Genomic DNA, 18,412 nt, shown 5'->3' with positions numbered 1-18,412 from the left:
GTTTGCAGCACCTGAGACTAGGTACATTCAGACACATTCAGCATACAAGTGCTCTAGGACAAATCCTGTCACTATAAACCAGCCTAGACCAACTATAGGCTTGCTGAGAACACTTAATACCTAAGGGAGAGGAGTCATGTTTTAATGGCTGTCACTCGTATCAGTCTTATTGGTCTCAAATTAACAATACCTGAGGCAGATCTTTATTTCCAGCCATTTGTCAGAAACTTTGTTACCTTAACCTGAGGCAAAAGAAAGCATCATTCTGCTTCTGCTCAAACTGAAAAACAGCTGCTGATTGATCTGAATGGGGAGCTGACTATTTAGGCCCTATCTCTTAAGTGTGTGCTACAAAGTTAGTATCAGAATAAAGAAAGAGTCAAGAAATCTGAGATGGGTAAGTGAAGCTACCTGCTCTGGCCCTCCTCTTCTAAGAGGATTCCAACTGGCTGCGTTCCAGTATATACAGGGACAGTCACAGTCTCTACACCCTCAGGACCTGATGTGCTGTTACTGTGGTGCACGTGCTACAGAAGACAAAAGACAGTAGGATCCAGCAGTTTTGCTACCTGTCCAAAGCATCCTCTCAGTAATTAAAGCTTGCAAACTTTCTTTTTCATAGGGAGAACCTGGCGCCCCTGGTGAAAATGGTACCCCAGGACAACCTGTAAGTATTTACTGCTGCTGTGAAGAATGATAATCTGATAGATATGGTTCAGCCAGCGGTTTGGTCAATTTTTGTCATCAGTAACGCTCAAGATAGCTAGATACTCTAATGTAATAGTATATGAATATTTGCCTGGCTGCAACACACTTCCTATGGGGACTTAGTAGAAGAAAAAAAAAACCCTGCGTGTCTTTGTTCAGTGAATAGATATAAACAAGTTAATTTAATTTTTCTTTCAGGGTGCTCGTGGTCTCCCTGGTGAGAGAGGAAGAGTAGGTGCCCCTGGACCAGCTGTAAGTAGCTTCCCATCTATCTGTCACCATGACCAGCCACTTACTGTGGCTTTCTCTGACCTTCACATTTCTTTTCAAACTTATTTATCGTGTTCTCTCCTCACAGGGTGCTCGTGGAAGTGATGGCAGTGCTGGCCCCACTGGACCTGCTGTAAGTTTCAGTCTTGATCTTTGACAATGTGGTTCAGTTAGGCTTTATGTCCCTCTTTCTGTTTATAGAGGATTTCTTGGGTTTCCAAGAAGTTCATTGTGTAGGCATTTTTAAAACAGTTCTTTGTTGCTTATCATACCATCAAAAAAAAGAATTAACAAAACATAAACCCTTTGTAGACAATATTCTGAGTCTCAGAATTTGTATTAAACACACCTGTATCAAAGGAACCAAATATTCTCTCATTTGCACTGGTTAGTTCATAGGAAAACACCCAGTGAACAGAATTCTCATTTCCAGCAGTAACAGAACAGTTCCCATACCAAAACAAAAGAGACTTTACACTTTTTAACAGATACATACCATGCACACATTGCAGATTACTGTAATTATATACATCCTGAAACTGTTATATGCACTCCAGGACACAGCTTTGCACCTGCAACATTGTCCTGTCTGACTGAGAGGCTAACCTTTTTCATTCACCACTGATACCTGAGTTACGTGATCTAGCATGAAAGGCCAATAAAGATCCAACTGTCCTGATCAGGCTGGTAAACAACAACTGCTCTAATAAGTGCTGATCCAGTGCAGATCTGTCAGTTTAAAAGGAGTTAAGCGTTGCTATAGCATACCACTGACTTCAATAAACCCCATTTATTTCAGTGAAATAAACGTGTGTACAAGGGTATAGTTTTGAAGCTGTAAAAAAATCAGCCATAGCCCAGAATAGTTTTTCCTTCCTGCCTTCAGAATTTGAGTCAGTGGTGAAGTCATATTTGGGTTTGTTAAATTTGTTAGGTTTGATTTTAATACTCCTTGTCACTTCAAACATCTGTCATACTTCAACAGAGTAGAACATTAGCATAGGTGTGAATTTCACTTCAGCTCTTCCATATGGGATATTTAAAAATATATGTGATTGGGCATTTAAATTGCAGGTAAATAAAGACCTTATAGCTGAGATCTGATGTCATACTTCATAATAGAACCAAAACATTTTAGCTATCCTAAAGGAAACTGACTTGCTGTAACAAAATTATTCTGGAGCTGGAGCTTGCGAAGGTGTTACTCTGAATGGTCAGCAGCAGGGAGTTGCATTGAGTCTGAGTGTCTATGCCAGGCTAAAATTATTTTAGACATACTTAGGTTATGATGCTGCAAGCATTCTGCATAGCACTTACTAATGTACTTTTTTAAAACTAAACCAGAAATAAATACTTTATTCTCCTTGCCACTGAGAATTTAAAGCATAAAAAGAGTCACTGCAATGGAAATTCTGAAGTTTATATTTTCATACATATCTCAAAGGACATTTGGTCTTTTTTTTCTTAGCTTATGCAAAACCAGTGAGAATTCCAGGTACCCAGTTTATAACAATAGGTGGTTGCAGGTATCTTACTAACCACCTTCCCATGTGTAAAGGACAAATGCTATCATTAACACAGGATTTTTGTGTGTGGTAGTAGTTCAGAAGGACTACTGGTGTGAAAGCATATGCAGTTACACCTACACAGTAAATGTGTCGGAAATAGCCACCCAAGACTTGCATTTGCAGGATGTAGTGCTCCCCTTCATTCATTGTGGGACTGTACAGCAAGACATCTTGCTTTGCAGATCCCTGCCTCTGCCCATCCTCTTGTTTATTCTTTCTCAGGTGTTTGACCTCAAGGCAAGGTTTTACCAGTTGTTGCTGGTAAATTCACAATTTTGTAGCTGCTCTGCACATGTTTTTCAGCATTGACCTTGCTTTTAACTATTTGTAGTGAACCAGCTCTGTCAGTTTGGAGTTGCAAAAGGCAACCAATATTCTGAGATAGTAATGTGCAGAAGCATCTAAGTAAATGTGCATTATTTTTTTTAATCTGTTCTTTTCAGTAAGCAAGATGTTTGTGTCATCACTGAATACCTTTAGACATCTGCTTCCCTTTCATTTCCTAGGGCCCTATTGGTGCTGCTGGTCCTCCAGGCTTCCCAGGTGCTCCTGGTGCTAAGGTACGAACATCTGTTTCTACTGGTACATTTGACAGTGAAAATGAAATATAGTAACTAGTATTGCTAAGCAGCAAAAAAAACCCTCTCTGAAATGGAAGTGCTTTCTTACCAGTTACAGATAGGATGAAGATTAATGCCTACAGTATTTGGAAAACATCATATATGAATGCTAAATTAAAATACAGCAGTTATTTCACAGCTGAAGATTGATGTTAGTCAGGTTCAGGAAGACACATAACTTTTTTTTTTTTACTGCTTCCTATGTGGTACAGTGGTATACACCTTCAAAGAGTGACATGAATCATGGTAAATAAGCAAAGTAGCAGGTTATATCACTACAGAAGTAGTAGAGGACCAAGAAGCTGCAGTTGAGTATCAGGATCCTTCCAACCTATGTTCTTGAAACTACAATGGAGAAATGGTAACTTTTCAGGTTTAGGGCAGTACCATTTTGCTCTTTCAGACTATAACTTAGATGATTCAGTTTATTGCTCAGATCTTAGCATTTTTACCTGGTCTTACCTTGATCCACCTTTAGAAGAAAATAGAGCATTGCTTGCTAGCCCTCTTAATATTAACTGCAGGGAGGATGGGAAAAAATTGATATCCCATTCTGGTTAGTCTTATCAAAACGCAAGACATTTGGAAACCATGAAGTCTTCTCTGATGCAGATGAGAATGTTACAGCATGTAATTTCACAAGAAGACTGCCTGTGTGTCCAGGGTGAACTCTGAGTACTTAGAGAATTGCTGAAGTTGTCATTATATTAAGTTTTTTGTAGTAGTCTTAGTGAATACAAGCTTCTGAGAGTAAAACCAAGAACCTTATTCCTGTCATTTACTTCGCTGTGAACACTATCCTACAGCGCTCTGTTCAGGCATCATTTTGCATCAGTGCAAATGTCGTCTTAAGTTGCAAGATAATAGTCAGTTAGGATTCATACAGCGAGGCATCTCAGGCCAGTGCTGGAGGCACATGGCTGCAGATAAGACGGGAGTTGTAATTCTGATTTTTCTCGATCAACGTTCTGTGTAATCCTCAGCGGTAATGTAGCTTCTTAGATATACTAAGCATCTGTTGCACCCGTGCTAGCCATCAGCTTCAATGGAGCCTTGCTAGACGTGATTTTTTTCAGTGCCTTTAAAATCCAATAAAACTCTCAGCTCCTTGATCTTTTGGCCTCTGAAGTGGGAATATATATCTATCTCAGATTGTCTTAATGTCAGGCTGATAGAGGATTGCTCTGCTATTGCCCTAATGCTGTGTACACTGATAGAGGGATTTGTCTTTCTCTCAAACAGGGTGAAATTGGACCTGCTGGTAATGTTGGTCCCAGTGGTCCTGCTGGTCCAAGAGGAGAGATTGGACTTCCCGGTTCTAGTGGTCCTGTTGGCCCTCCAGTGAGTAACTTGCCAGACTTTATCTGTTGTCAGATGAGTGAATGTGAGACTGAATTAACCAGTATTGTTCTCTTTCTTAACAGGGCAATCCTGGTGCCAATGGTCTTCCAGGGGCTAAAGGTGCAGCTGTAAGTACAGCCATACTCACACTTGTTTGCTCTAAAAATACCAATTCAATTAATGCAACAGAGAAGATAATGGGCTCATAATACCTTTTTTCCCCTCTGTTGGACAGGGTCTTCCTGGTGTTGCTGGTGCTCCTGGTCTGCCCGGTCCCCGTGGTATTCCTGGTCCTCCTGGCCCTGCTGGTCCTAGTGGTGCTAGAGGTCTTGTTGTAAGTGTCCCTTTATATTGCGTGTATTCATTTGAAAATTGGACACAGTGTGCACAGTTGTAAAAGGTTTCCTCTGGATATGTTTTTGTATTTAATGCAGCCACTTTTTCTTGCTCCACTATATTTTAACATTGTAGTTAATTTCTGTGTCTCACTGCTTGCTTCAGATGCTGAGACTGAAGAGGTTTACTTTGCGCTCCCTTTGAGTGCAAGGACTGTTAAGCTCTGTCCATGTTGATAGTGTGGAGAGATGTGGCAGCAGTCTCACGATCTGGCCATCAGTGTGTATCCTCAGTAGAGGAACCAACCCTGAATGTGTCATAGTTCAATTACTGTCATTCTTAAGCATCTTTAATAAGCATCTTTGTTTTCATGCCTGTTAAGTCAAAAATACAGTTATGTTAATTGACCATTTATTGCAACAGAGGCAGGCATGGCATTGCATGATTAAAAAGGTTTTTTATTCATGAAAAAGTTGTCCAGGTAGAAGAGAGACTTTTTTTTAAATGATGCTTAATTCTATGGTGTCTTTTTGTTTTGGACTCTAGGGTGAACCAGGCCCAGCTGGTGCCAAGGGAGAAAGTGGTAACAAGGGTGAGCCTGTAAGTATGACAACATGTGAAGGTTTCTTCAATGAAAAAGTCTGGTAGTATCTGCAACGCAGTATCTTATTTCTTCATGTTCTCTGTTTTCCTGAAATAGGGTGCTGCTGGACCCGCTGGCCCTCCTGGTCCTAGTGGTGAGGAAGGCAAGAGAGGCAGCACTGGTGAACCTGGCTCTGCTGGTCCCCCGGGCCCTGCTGGTCTAAGAGTAGGTTTTCTTTTCATGTTCCAGAAGTAGAAGCAAAAAGGAAAGAGGAAATAAAGCTACAGTCACAAAGGCAAATTAAGTAATTATGAGTAATTAAATTTACATTAATTCTGCTAAGCAAAGATCATTTGCAATTCTGAGCCTTTTGATGAGCACACCTACATTTGCTTTGTATTAATGCTGTTTACTATCTTATCCCTGAAGTAATTACAGGTTGCTTTGATTTATCCATTGTGTAATACTTAGTGAATTATCTTTGATTACTCTTAAAGCTTTGTGATGGGATTTAACTGCTTAAAACAGATAATTGGCTCACACATAATGTGAGGCAAAAGGTTTTAATTCAGTGTCTTCAAGGGTGCCTAGTACCCTTTTCACTGGGGGAGGAAACCACTCTAAACTTCAGGAGACATGTGGCTTCATGCAGGAAGATAATTCACAGGAAAATAATAGGGAAAAGAGAAATGCTTCCACTAGATTTTTTTGGTAGAGGTAAAGATTCAGTATTGCACCTTGGGAAGGGTGTACAGAGTCATAGAGAAGCCAGTAACTCTCTACAGAGAAGTGAAGGTGAAACTGTGTGGACCAGGCTGTGGGATCCTAGCTGCTGGCTAGAGCCCACTATTAGATTTCAGTGAACACTGAAAATGCTCTGATACAAGCAGAGTGGAACTTAAAGAAATCTAAAGGAAATGAGAGAGATTTCTTTCACAACATGTGTTTGCACAGAGGTGTGTGTAGAGCTGCACTTACCTCGAATTCAGCAAGCCTGCTTGGAAGGCTGAAATTTAGCAAGCACTATACACCTTACAGGAACAGATTTATTTCTTTCCTTTTCTTGATTTATGTTGTGGTCACTTGCAGGGTGTGCCTGGATCTCGTGGTCTCCCTGGAGCTGATGGCAGAGCTGGTGTCATGGTAAGACTTTTGTCTGGGTCACTATCTCTAAAACATCTTTTATATAAGGATGTGTGATGCTTTTTTTAAATACATTGTTTACATTTTAATTTAAATATTTAAATTAAAAATATATTTTATATTTAAATATTTTAAATAAACTTATTTATTTATTTTGGTAGGGACCTGCTGGTAACCGTGGTCCTAGTGGTCCTGTTGGTGCTAAAGGTCCTAGTGGTGATGGTGGCCGTCCTGGTGAGCCTGGTCTTATGGGTCCAAGAGTAAGTTTGAATTCTGTGGTGTAAGTTTGAACTATGCAAAAAGAAAATTATTTAAAATTTAGGGACAAAGTTACTCAGAAATCCAACTGCAAAAATTCAGCCTGTGCTAACCACAATTAGGGTACTTCCACCGTTCTGTTGAAAAAACATCCATGAGGAAATGATTAAGAAGCATCAAAATGTTTATTGAAATCAGTTTCTTTGTATGTGGTAGCATTTGATTGCCTTGTCATGGAGCAGTTCCCCCTTGTACTGGGTGCTGCATTGACTTCTGAAAGAGGGTTCCACTTGCAAAAATTTATAGAATGTGATCATTAACGTCACAGTTGAAATGTGTGTGTCCCCTTTAACTAAAAGAAAAGCAAACCCTACTAAAATGATGTGAGATGGCTGATCTCAGTTATTTCAATTTTATTTTGCAAAGTATTTCACTGAGAACAGCCATCCACTTTTAGTGGTACTGGCTGCAGCCAGCTTATGTCCATGTCATTGTCGTTTATCCTCTTTAATCTACATTTTCTCTTCCTACCCCACCCCATGAAGTGAAAGTTTTCAATGCACATGTGAACTGTTAAGCATCTGCAACCATTTGAGCACCTTCTCTGCTAAATTAGAGCTAAATGAGTTTATCTGATTGGAACAGGTACTTACCTATACTGATTTTCAACTGGCATGGGGGCATGCACCACCAAATTAAACTTTAGTGTGTTTTAGATGTAAACTTGATAGGACATACAGTCCTGTTTCCACAGTGTGTATTGATAATTTGGCATCTCTGTGTGTGTATGCGCATATGTAGAAAAAACATTTTGGTTAACTCTTGGGTGACTCGATTTCCTTCCAAAAACATGAATCCTTTCCTTTCTCAGGGTCTCCCAGGTCAGCCTGGAAGCCCAGGCCCTGCTGGCAAGGAAGGTCCTGTTGTAAGTACCTTGCTTTTCATTCTGTTTCCCCATTGCACGTGAAACATAGACATAAAATGAGATTTTAAAAAGGAGACATCTCTCTACTGAGCTCTATCACAACTCAGTGTAAAACCAGCAAAATTTTACTACCATGTTACTCAGAAGATCAATGAGAAACTTCCCACACATTTCTGTGGGTCTCAGATCAGGTCTGTGTTCTCAAAGGGGAAGAATAAATACACTTGTACAAAAAGGAGAAAAATGGAGGAATGCATGAGCACACAATGTATAAACAACGTTTAAAAGTTAAATGGCATTTTCTTCCTCTCAGTACACACTTCTCCTAAAACTGAACTCTAGTTATAAATTACCCCAGCCATCTAATAGTATGATTTCTTTTTCTAGGGTTTCCCTGGAGCAGATGGTAGGGTTGGGCCAATCGGTCCAGCTGGTAATAGAGGTGAGCCTGGCAACATTGGATTCCCTGGACCAAAAGGTCCCACTGTAAGTACACTACAGGAACTTTCTATTACTATGAAGATACTTTGAGACTAATCTGTAGGTACCCAACTAACTAACAATCAAACACATTTCCCTGTATTCTCCAGTACTGCTTATTGGATGTCATCCACTTACTTCCAAGAGTTCAGTTTTAAATCATTTCCAGTTATATAAAGTATGATTAAACAAATGCAAAACAATTTAATTAGTTTAGGAATATTTGGACATTGAAGTGATTATGATAATATATGTTTGTATTATAATTTCTGCATGTTCATTTTAACATTTCTGTATGTACAGTTCAGTAAAAGTTCTGTTAAGGATGGTTACCAAGCAAGCCTAAGTTTTATTTCCATAGTATTGTTATTTATGGAGCATATTCCAAAGCTCATTCAATTTAGAAGAAGAGCTACCAGTGATCAGTGGCGCTCTTGACTTGTCACACAGAGGCCAGAAATAACGATAATCATCTCCTGAATTTGTGGCATGGCTGTACATACACATGCAGATACATATATATATAGTGTATTGCATAGGCTGCTATGCAGAGTGTCATGAATTATAATCTCAAAAAATAAAGGAATAGAATTCTGAAAAGAAGAACATCTCTTTTTGAGCTATTATTGCAAAGTGGTTCAACAGGGCAGATGGAGCTTGTGGGTGTTTTAATCAGGATTAAAGAAATATTACAATAAATCTTCTGGCAAGGAGACTATCAGTCTCTGTTCAGTAGTTTAAACTGAATCTATTCTGAAGTCTTGGTTAACTTTTGTATCTTTTTCTTTCAACTTCAGGGTGAACCTGGCAAACCTGGTGAAAAAGGCAATGTTGGTCTTGCTGGCCCACGGGTATGTGGATATGTTTTCTTTATCAGCCTCCAGAAAGAAAAATGTAGATTTTCAAAACCTCTGTAAGAAGATAGCATGAATCTTGTGCAAGCGTGAATAGATGAAGAAATAGAAAAGCACTTGGGAGTGCATTCATCTAGCCTCATGTCAGTGGTGACAATTGCTTAAGGAATAAATTAAAACTACCCTTCTTGAGTATTAATTGGGTAATTAATTATGGGTTATTAGCCTCCTATGAAGAGGAAAAAATAGCACTCCTCATGAAAATTTTTGAGGACAGTGTATAGTTTCTAATTTATGCTGTAAATTTCCAGCTTCTTATTGATAGTTGGAACTTACTAATTCTTCCATTTAAGGGACCAAGTAATTGGTCTGTTATGGGAAAAATGCTATCCACAAGGTTCCTGTAATCTGTATTTCCAAAAGAAGTTCCCTTAAAGATGAACGTGCTGCAATAACTAAAACAATCACCAGGATTTAAAATTGTAAATGTCTTTAGTACCCTTTGTCAGTGAAGCTCCTACAAGTAGTTAATTTCAAAATACATAGCTGGAGACCTTTGTTTTGGCACAGAATCACTTTAGAGACCTGTTGTTCATAACAAATCAAAACTTTGATAGCAGATTTCTACTTGAACACATTTAGGGTGCTCCTGGTCCAGAGGGAAACAACGGTGCTCAAGGTCCTCCTGGAGTCACTGTAAGTAACAGCTTCCATACAAATCCAATTTGTGACTTTTCATTAATGGGATTTCCCTTTTTAAAATCCATTTTCCTTTATTTCTTCTTCCAAGTTAATCACCTGTTTTTCATTCCATCTAGGGTAACCAAGGTGGAAAGGGTGAACAAGGTCCTGCTGGCCCTCCTGGCTTCCAGGTAAGTAACTACGTGATCTGCTCGATTTTATCTATGGTTTACAAAAGCAGGAAGTGCTTCTGACCTAACGTTATTTGTATTCTTGTTTCTTTACCCTTAGGGTCTGCCAGGTCCCTCGGGTCCAGCTGGTGAAGCTGGTAAACCAGGCGAAAGGGTGAGTGACAGATACAGTACTCCACAAGTAGGGGCAGGCATTGCATAAGCATTATGTTTACAATTGCACATGTGGTGACAAAACAAAGCAATCTGTGTTATATGCAAATTTTAATAGTTCCTTTTGTTAAAGCTAGCCACAAATTAAGAAGGTCCATTGGAACTTGCAACATAGTTCTTGTTTCAAAGTTTTGGTTTGAAACTGAGCAAAGCCAGTCCTTTTGCTTTTCAGGCCTTAAGCAGCAATAATGCATGCCCCCTCACCCAAAAGACAAGACAGTACATGAAAAATATTTTACTTTGAATTTCTTTTGAAATCTTCAAGGTTCAATCTAACCTGCATTACTCCAATTATATGCTTTTGCTGCACCTCAGTTGCTTTCAGTGAATTTACAAGGGCGTACAACTGAGGTAGCTCAGTGGTAATTCGGGCTCTAGGTTCTGCTCAGTTACAGCGTGTGATGTAATCTGCCAATTGTGCATCCTGTGTGTCAAAACCACCTTTAACATGTATATTTACATTTCTCTGTGTCTCTGTAAAAGAGTTTACGTTGTATGTACCTGAAAAATGAGCTTGGAATTTAATAGCTAACTCTTTCTTCAGATGAGAAATTCTCTCAGGTGTGCTTTGAGATACTGTGCAGCTATATGAAAAGGGTTTATTTCTGTGTATTTTAAAGACTGGTTTTAGTCTGAAGATTTTTCAATATGCTGCTGCAGTTCGAGAAGCCTTTCTATTTACTGCTAAGAAACAAAACTTAAGCTAATAATTTTGCTTCAGAAATAAACTTTACCAATGCATCTACTCTATTCTAGGGTCTTCATGGCGAGTTTGGCGTCCCTGGTCCTGCTGGCCCAAGAGTGAGTAACTCATTTGACATCTAACACAGATTGTTTTAATAATGTGTTCAGTAATAATAGTAGCTATGTTTCTGAAGACAAGCGGCCCTTCTCAGTTACAGAATAGTGTATTGCAGTAGACTCCCAGGAAGGAGGGAGAATTTTCTCTGCTCTATGCAGGTGTCAGGTTGTATGATTATAGAACACAATAGTTGTCAGTGTTAGTAAACTTCTAGATAAGCAATATGAATATTACCCAGGTAACGATTTCCTGTATTAATGAACCTCACAATGAGATTGCGGGTGGCAGAAGACTGGTCCTGCAGCATTACACTGAGGCTTCGGGCATATGAGAATTTTCACCTCCAGTGCCTGTGCACAGACCTTCTTAGCCTGACCATTTCAGTGATAGTATCCCTTGCTAGCCAGCTCCTGCCTCCCATGTAATGTCTTGGAACAAATGGTGGGCTGAATCCAGAGCCTGGAATAGTCATTGGAAGATACTGCCCCCCGCTTCCCTTTATTCCTGCACTGTGAATAAACGTCTGTAAAGAGCTTTGTGTGGAGGCCTTCCTGCATGGCAGGAAGGTCCCATTTATGCAGAGCAGTGAGTAGTTTATGAAATGCTCGGTTAATTATTTGCTTTCCAAATTGACCTATAAAGAGGTTGATATTTAAACTGCTTCTGTTGCTTCCTCTTTTCTTCTGACTTCCAGGCTAAATGTATTCATGACAAATATTCCCATTCACTCTTAGCAGTCATATCAATCAGTTTAAACAGTGCTTTTCCTCCCTATATTTAGTTACCTGAGGCTGTATTAGTAACCATGTCCTCTTTAAACTTTCGTTTTGCCAATATATCCAAGCTGAGTTCCCTGTGTCATTGTAGTAGCAGTTACCTGTCTCTGCTCTAGTTTGCCTTCAGCATCTTGTACCCAGTCAGAGTGTATTTCATTCAGTATTCCAAACTGGGTCTTGCTGATGCTTTGTACTACAAAATTAATGTTTCCTAAAAATACCTCACTGCTTATGCCAGACCACATTTGCCTTTTTCATGTTCACATCATTTTGTGACTATTGGCTATCACCTTTCCCTTTCTGTCACTTTCACCAGGTGAAACTCCCATTTACAGCACAAATGCTCATTTTTGTTGCCTAAATAAATGGCATGGTCCTTTGCATTCTTGAATTTTGTTGCACTTCTACTGTGACAGCTATCCAGCAGGTTATTCTCTTCTTCCTGTGTAGTATGCCAACTCTTCTTCCTGTTGACAAGAGCTTCCACCTTTGTGATATCTGCATATTTCATAAATACCTTTCTTCCTCCTCTGCCTCAGATTATTCACTGAGGTTCCAGCTTGATCACACTGCAATTTAGTAAAACTAGTATTTCCATCTTTGATAGATCTACTGTGCATTTAAGCCCAGTTTCTATGTTTCTAATTCCATGTTTCCAGATGACTTCTGTTTCAGAATTTATCTGTATACCTGTTACAATGTACAGGTCACGTTACTGTGCTTTAGCTGTCACTTTTATTGTCCAGTATTCACCAGGCACTTGCCACTGCAAAAATAATTCTTTGCAAGTTAGTACGGCTCAAATTTCACTAGAATCCATTCTCTGTCCTCAAATTTCTATCAGAAGCTCCTTTTGACAGTAGAATGCAAGACTGTTACCAGAATGAGCACAGTAGCCAAATCTGTGTTCAAGAAGTACCTGTACTGTCAGCTGTTACCATGATGCAAGACTTCAGTACTTAATTTTGCTACATTTGTATCAAAAGCTAGAGCCAATTCATGTGGCCAGTTTAGTTAATATCTGCGCAGTTCTAGTGCAGCTCTTAATGGTTTGTTCAGATAAAAATGCATCACATTGTTGTTGCTACTAGTCAGTGCTTTTAAACCTCTAAGCTACAGAACAATTCAAGGAAAAACTCAAATTGGACTGTCTCCTGCAGGGTGAACGTGGTCCTCCTGGTGAAAGTGGTGCTGTTGGTCCTGCTGGTCCCATTGGAAGCCGTGGTCCATCTGGTCCACCGGGCCCTGATGGTAACAAGGTATGCCTTTTTCAGCTGCCATTGCCTTGCTGTTGAATTCCTGATGAAGGCAATTCAAAACCTTCGTTCCTAAGAGCATAAGTGATTACAGGTAATAGGTAGTTACCTATACACCATAGCCTTGGGTCATTTTTTCAAGTGGTAAAGCTCCATCCTAGCTAGTCCACACTAATATTAAAGGCATTTATGTTTAGCACTATAGATGATAGGAGGGAAACTCCCGTTTGGACTCAGTTTGAATGCAGCTTGTCAGCTGGGCGTACTATTATTCAGTTTTGAGATAGGGTCCAAGATTTCGGCCAGAATTAATGCTGACTTCTATTTGTACTCACCTCTACTTATACACATGAAGTTCTTGTGTCTAGTAAGCAATATTTTCCCCAAAACATCGGCGCAGGAATAAGCGGTCACACTTTTCAAGATTTTCATGAGTAGTCTTTCTACAGAAGTTTAGCTTGGAATATGGGACACTCTAAAACCTCAGGAGCCCACACAATCAGAGAAAGTGTTGATGTCTGGCATCTTCACTAGCTGTAAAAGTAAAATAAGAACAATAATTTAAGACAAAATGCTACAACTCATGCTGTTTACAAGCAAGCAGAATGGTGGACAAAGTAGTGACGACAGAATTTTGTTCCAAATTCTGTGAATGATTTGACTTTCTCTTAAATGATATGCTGTTGCTGCTAGGGTGAGCCTGGCAATGTTGGTGCTGCTGGTGGTCCTGGTCCTGCTGGCCCTGGTGGAATTCCAGGAGAGAGAGGTGTTGCTGGTGTTCCGGGAGGCAAGGGTGAAAAGGTAAGCTGGGCAACCTACTTTGTTAGTGCATGCACAGGTTTGGGAGATGCTTGAATTTCATTTACTTAAATAAACCTGCAGGTTACCCCAATGTGACTCTTATTTACAGTAAAACTGTATTACTTAATACGTAGAGATTTTGTTGGTCTAACAGACTGACAGTTTTCTCTAAGGTTGTATTTTGATTTTTGCTCAGCATTTGGAATTGGTTTAAGGGACAGTTAGTTCTTCACAGGATTGGTTAATGATGAGCTTATCTTTACTGAAGAAATACTAAATCTGTCCTTGAGTACAGGCTTCATAGCAGGAATGGGCCTACTGATCTCAAAAGACTGAGTCTCTGATCAAATTCTTGACTGCTCAGAGTGCCGTGACTATGATATATGTAAATCAGTTAAAAAAATTTTGTGTTTATATCAGTTTTCTATAAAATCAGAGAACATTTTGGCCAGTGCATGTCCTTATATAGAGCTGTGAAGTCTGGTTGCTGGTCCTGTTGCTAGCTCTGCTTTATCCTTATCATTACCTGTAGCATTTATTTTTATCTTGTTATGTACATCTCATTTCATATTCCCTTCTGTTCATTATTTAATAAACTCTCAACTGCCATTTCTAGAACTGCTTTATTTGTTTTGACTGAAAAAATCCATAGTCATTTAGCATAAATGGAGTTGTAAGGAAATTAAGATGAAAATTGCTGGCAAGTTTTATAAAACACTATGTACTGACATGTGGATTAATGCAGAGGAGCAGCAAAGCAGCATGTGTTTAAAAAAGAGGTAGAACAGAGTGCTGGTTTGATTTCTTGACACTATTGATTATTTGTGTACAACTTTTTGTTACACGAAACATAAGGTATTTTATGTGACCACTCATATCACATTAATGTTTTTAACAGTTGTTTTCCCACTTCAAATAGAAAGCATAACATGAATACCCAAAAGAATTTTTACATATGTTTATTTCTTCACTAAAAGAGAAGGGATTTTGAGGGGGAATTTACATTCATTATTTGGAATATGCATTAACTTGGTTTTGAATATTTAATTCCATTCAAAATTCTTGCCACCTGGGGGAAACTAAGTAGGTTTCCCATGAAAGAGGCAGGCTCATAATTCTGAAAAGCATGTCAGTCCCCTTTGTCTGCAAATTCTTGCTTTGCAAATCAGTACATGCATAGCAACAAGGATGAAAAAATAATCAAAGTCCATTCCCCCCAAAAACTAGCATAAGCATCTTGTATAGATGGATAGATGGATACTCAGTGAACTGTTCAAGACTTCTTTCATACAAACTATTGTGCTCATTACCAATATAATGCTTTTTTCCCCTCTGTGTATTCTAGGGTGCCCCAGGTCTGAGAGGTGATACTGGTGCAACTGGAAGAGATGGTGCTCGTGTAAGTATCTTTTGGTTCTACTTGAGTCTATCTTGCAACACCTCCAAACTTAAGTGACTAAAAAGGATGTTCAGGACTCACGTTTCCCACTGCATGGCATTTCGGCTTATATCTGCTCGCTTTTGATACAAATCAATGTGATTCTGTTACCTCCTGTCCAGGGATCTTTGAATTTCTGGGGGGAGAGAGTAAAGTGATGACTTCTCATACACGCAAGCAGAGCAATGACATCAGCAGAGAACCTTGTATTTGATAGACAGTTGTTCATTGTGACATTATCCTCTAATTTCACCAGCTCATCCCAGACAGCTGATTCTAATTCTAAATTCAGCCTGCAAAGCCACACAAAGTTATCATTAATTTGAGATTTTGTCTGCCCATCCTTGTATTCATACTTTGGAAGAAAAATAGCTGATTTTATTTTATAAAATCACGTGTCCTTTATATTGAAAACAGCCAGAAGAAAGTCACACACCTGTCTTCAGAAGGAAAGAAAAAATACTAAAAGTAGTCACTCCTGCTTACATTTTGTTAGAAATGGTGTCCTGTCTCTTGACCTGTAGGGTCTCCCTGGTGCTATTGGTGCTCCTGGCCCTGCTGGTGGTGCTGGTGATCGGGTAAGTCTACTCTTTGAATGAAAAATTGTCTTGCTTGTTTATACAGTTTACCCACACACGAATATGTAAGATAAGGAGTTCCATAAAAAGCAATTCCATCTTTCTAGTGTGCATGAGTTCTGCAAGTGTTTCAGATTTGAGAGGCAAGGGTTATTGGGACTGTAGAACTGTTCAGTGAAGTTTGCCATAGCACCCCAAACCTTTTAGTAAAAGGGCAAGGAGGGGATGCACATCTGCATGGCAGTGGGTTATATGGGGAGAAGATTCTGATTTAGGCTTTGTCTGAATTCTTCCCAGCTGAGGCTAAATGCCACAATCCTCCTCACACTATGAGAAGAGGTTTTGATACCGTGATTAACATACCACACATTAGCTCAGAATGATTCTTTATCCTGTCTGAGTATCATTAGAAGTTATTGATACAGGGCAGGTCAGAACAGAAGCGTTTTCAGTAACACCCTCTCCATCAGAGGCTTGGGGAGACCTACTACATGCATCTGTACCACATGATCACCCCAGTTCTGTGAGGCCTTTCCCTCAGTGTCATAATGTTTTCTACCATCTGTTTTAGGGTGAAGGAGGTCCTGCTGGTCCTGCTGGTCCTGCTGGTGCCCGTGGCATCCCTGTAAGTAGCAATTCCTACCACTGTTCCTGTGCTAAAGATGGGATGTTCAAAAAAAGGTTCTTTTTAAAGCCCATTCCAACCAGTTTTCTCTTCTTTGTCCTCTCTTTAGGGTGAACGTGGTGAGCCTGGTCCCGTAGGTCCTAGTGGATTTGCTGGACCTCCTGTGAGTATTGTTTGCGCTTTCCTGTTACTGATGCCATGCCATTCCTCTTATTTCCTTTACATGCTTTTCCAACTCCTCATTCTCTGTGTTTTTCTGCCTGTAGGGTGCAGCTGGTCAGCCTGGTGCTAAAGGCGAGCGTGGGCCTAAAGGACCTAAGGGTGAAGTTGGACCAACAGGTGCTATCGGCCCAATTGGTGCTTCTGGACCACCAGTAAGTGAACTGTGTCTTTGTAAAATACATGGTTCTTAACTGTACTATGCAAGCAATATGCTAGCCTGAAAGCCTTGAATTTTGAAAAGGTAATTAAAAAAAGAAACATAATTTCAAACTAGGCTGTGAGGAGAGTCACCATACTGATTTTCACACATTTTATACACTTTATCAATCTATTTGTATGGGCTCAGATCATGAGTCTGGAACTGAAAGGAAGAGAAAAAAAATTAATTTTCAACTTGCTCTGAAGATCAGCAAAGTCAGTCTATCTTGGACCATTTAGGGGGTGATTATGGGTAAGTTCTGAGCTGAGGATGTTGATATCTTCCTCTCTAAGACAGGATGTGCTGTCACAGTCTGATTTCAGACCCAGTCATCCAGAAGCTTATGTGCAAATTTGTCTGTCCACCCACTTGCACACAGGCTTTTCATGTGCTAACACCTTTATAGCCCAAAGGTGTATATTACTTCATGTGTGTAGCCTGTTATTGGGGAGCTGGCTGAAATGATGCAGAAAGTCAGGCCCTGCTGTTTCAAGTACTGTAAAGTGTTGCAGGATGACATGGCTTGGGGTTCTTACTGTATGATTCTAATAGAGAAATACCAGGCCCTTGCACTATGTGGTTGTATTAGTCATACAGTGCTAACAGAGGACATGCTGTTCTTTGCCTTCCTATGTCTTTCACGTTTTGACTTACAGATTTGCCTAAATGCACTTAATGTTTGCAAGGCAAATTCTTTTGAATCATAAATGCCTTATGCAGCTCTTACCAGTCCTTATGATACTGATTTAAAATTTCTGTGAGTGTTTACTACCCTAGTACCAAGACAGGAATTGTGATTTTGTGCCCAGTCCTCCTCCTGTTAAAGTGAAAAGCAAAATTGCCCTCAGCTTTCATGAGTGAGACAGAGCCCTTACTTTAACTAGGGAACATTAACAGTTTTTGCTTGATTCATCTGTCTTTTTCAATTCTTTATACATAGGGTCCTGCTGGTGCTGCTGGTCCTGCTGGCCCTCGTGGTGATGCTGGTCCTCCTGTAAGTCTTCAGGCTTTTGGCACTAATATCGTTGCTTTTCATTAAGTCATTGTTTCCTTTAAACGAGTCTTCCTTTTCACTTTTGTTTTTAGGGCATGACTGGTTTCCCTGGTGCTGCTGGAAGAGTTGGTCCTCCTGGCCCTGCTGTAAGTAACTAATGAAGAAATTGTAATGGGAGATAAGTCAGAAATTGCATTGGTTAGGGATAATCCTCATTTTTGTTACATTGACACAAATTCTAATTGCACTGCAATCACCTCAGATCCTTATAGGACTGGATGAGATAAGAAAAAGACTCTTAAATGTTTAAACTCCCGGAGTGGGATTTAGGCATTTAATTTGTGGGATTTTTTACAATCCATCAAGTATCCCTCTCCATCTTGAGATGCCAAACCATTATTTTGCTTTTGTTTGAGTGGAATAAGGTCATGTCCTATCTGAAAAAGAATACTAAGGTTATCTTGTGTCCTCTAAAGTATTGGCAGTTCAACCTCCTGTCTCAAGCAGGGCAACCTCTCATTGTGTTTAAGAATGTGAATCCCTGCTGCTT

At 39.7% G+C, this 18,412-nt stretch overlaps 1 protein-coding gene across 1 annotated transcript in view; it reads left to right on the top strand.

The window, feature by feature from the left end:
• Positions 1–18,412, top strand: part of COL1A2 (collagen type I alpha 2 chain) — a 40,241-nt gene that overhangs the window by 11,503 nt on the left and 10,326 nt on the right. The window contains exons 13-39 of the mRNA XM_005228784.4: positions 623–667; positions 907–960; positions 1,067–1,111; positions 3,053–3,106; positions 4,409–4,507; positions 4,591–4,635; positions 4,743–4,841; positions 5,390–5,443; positions 5,544–5,651; positions 6,516–6,569; positions 6,731–6,829; positions 7,699–7,752; positions 8,140–8,238; positions 9,030–9,083; positions 9,729–9,782; positions 9,905–9,958; positions 10,059–10,112; positions 10,928–10,972; positions 12,910–13,008; positions 13,699–13,806; positions 15,152–15,205; positions 15,769–15,822; positions 16,394–16,447; positions 16,557–16,610; positions 16,714–16,821; positions 17,809–17,862; positions 17,955–18,008. Of these exons, the coding sequence (XP_005228841.1) occupies positions 623–667; positions 907–960; positions 1,067–1,111; positions 3,053–3,106; positions 4,409–4,507; positions 4,591–4,635; positions 4,743–4,841; positions 5,390–5,443; positions 5,544–5,651; positions 6,516–6,569; positions 6,731–6,829; positions 7,699–7,752; positions 8,140–8,238; positions 9,030–9,083; positions 9,729–9,782; positions 9,905–9,958; positions 10,059–10,112; positions 10,928–10,972; positions 12,910–13,008; positions 13,699–13,806; positions 15,152–15,205; positions 15,769–15,822; positions 16,394–16,447; positions 16,557–16,610; positions 16,714–16,821; positions 17,809–17,862; positions 17,955–18,008 (1,809 nt within the window). The remainder of the gene's footprint in view (positions 1–622; positions 668–906; positions 961–1,066; positions 1,112–3,052; positions 3,107–4,408; positions 4,508–4,590; positions 4,636–4,742; positions 4,842–5,389; positions 5,444–5,543; positions 5,652–6,515; positions 6,570–6,730; positions 6,830–7,698; positions 7,753–8,139; positions 8,239–9,029; positions 9,084–9,728; positions 9,783–9,904; positions 9,959–10,058; positions 10,113–10,927; positions 10,973–12,909; positions 13,009–13,698; positions 13,807–15,151; positions 15,206–15,768; positions 15,823–16,393; positions 16,448–16,556; positions 16,611–16,713; positions 16,822–17,808; positions 17,863–17,954; positions 18,009–18,412) is intronic.

The sequence above is a fragment of the Falco peregrinus genome, chromosome 5, assembly GCF_023634155.1.
Source record: "Falco peregrinus isolate bFalPer1 chromosome 5, bFalPer1.pri, whole genome shotgun sequence".
NCBI lineage: Eukaryota > Metazoa > Chordata > Aves > Falconiformes > Falconidae > Falco > Falco peregrinus.
Note: the sequence above shows the minus strand (reverse complement) of the source record. Positions and strands in the feature narration are given on the sequence as shown.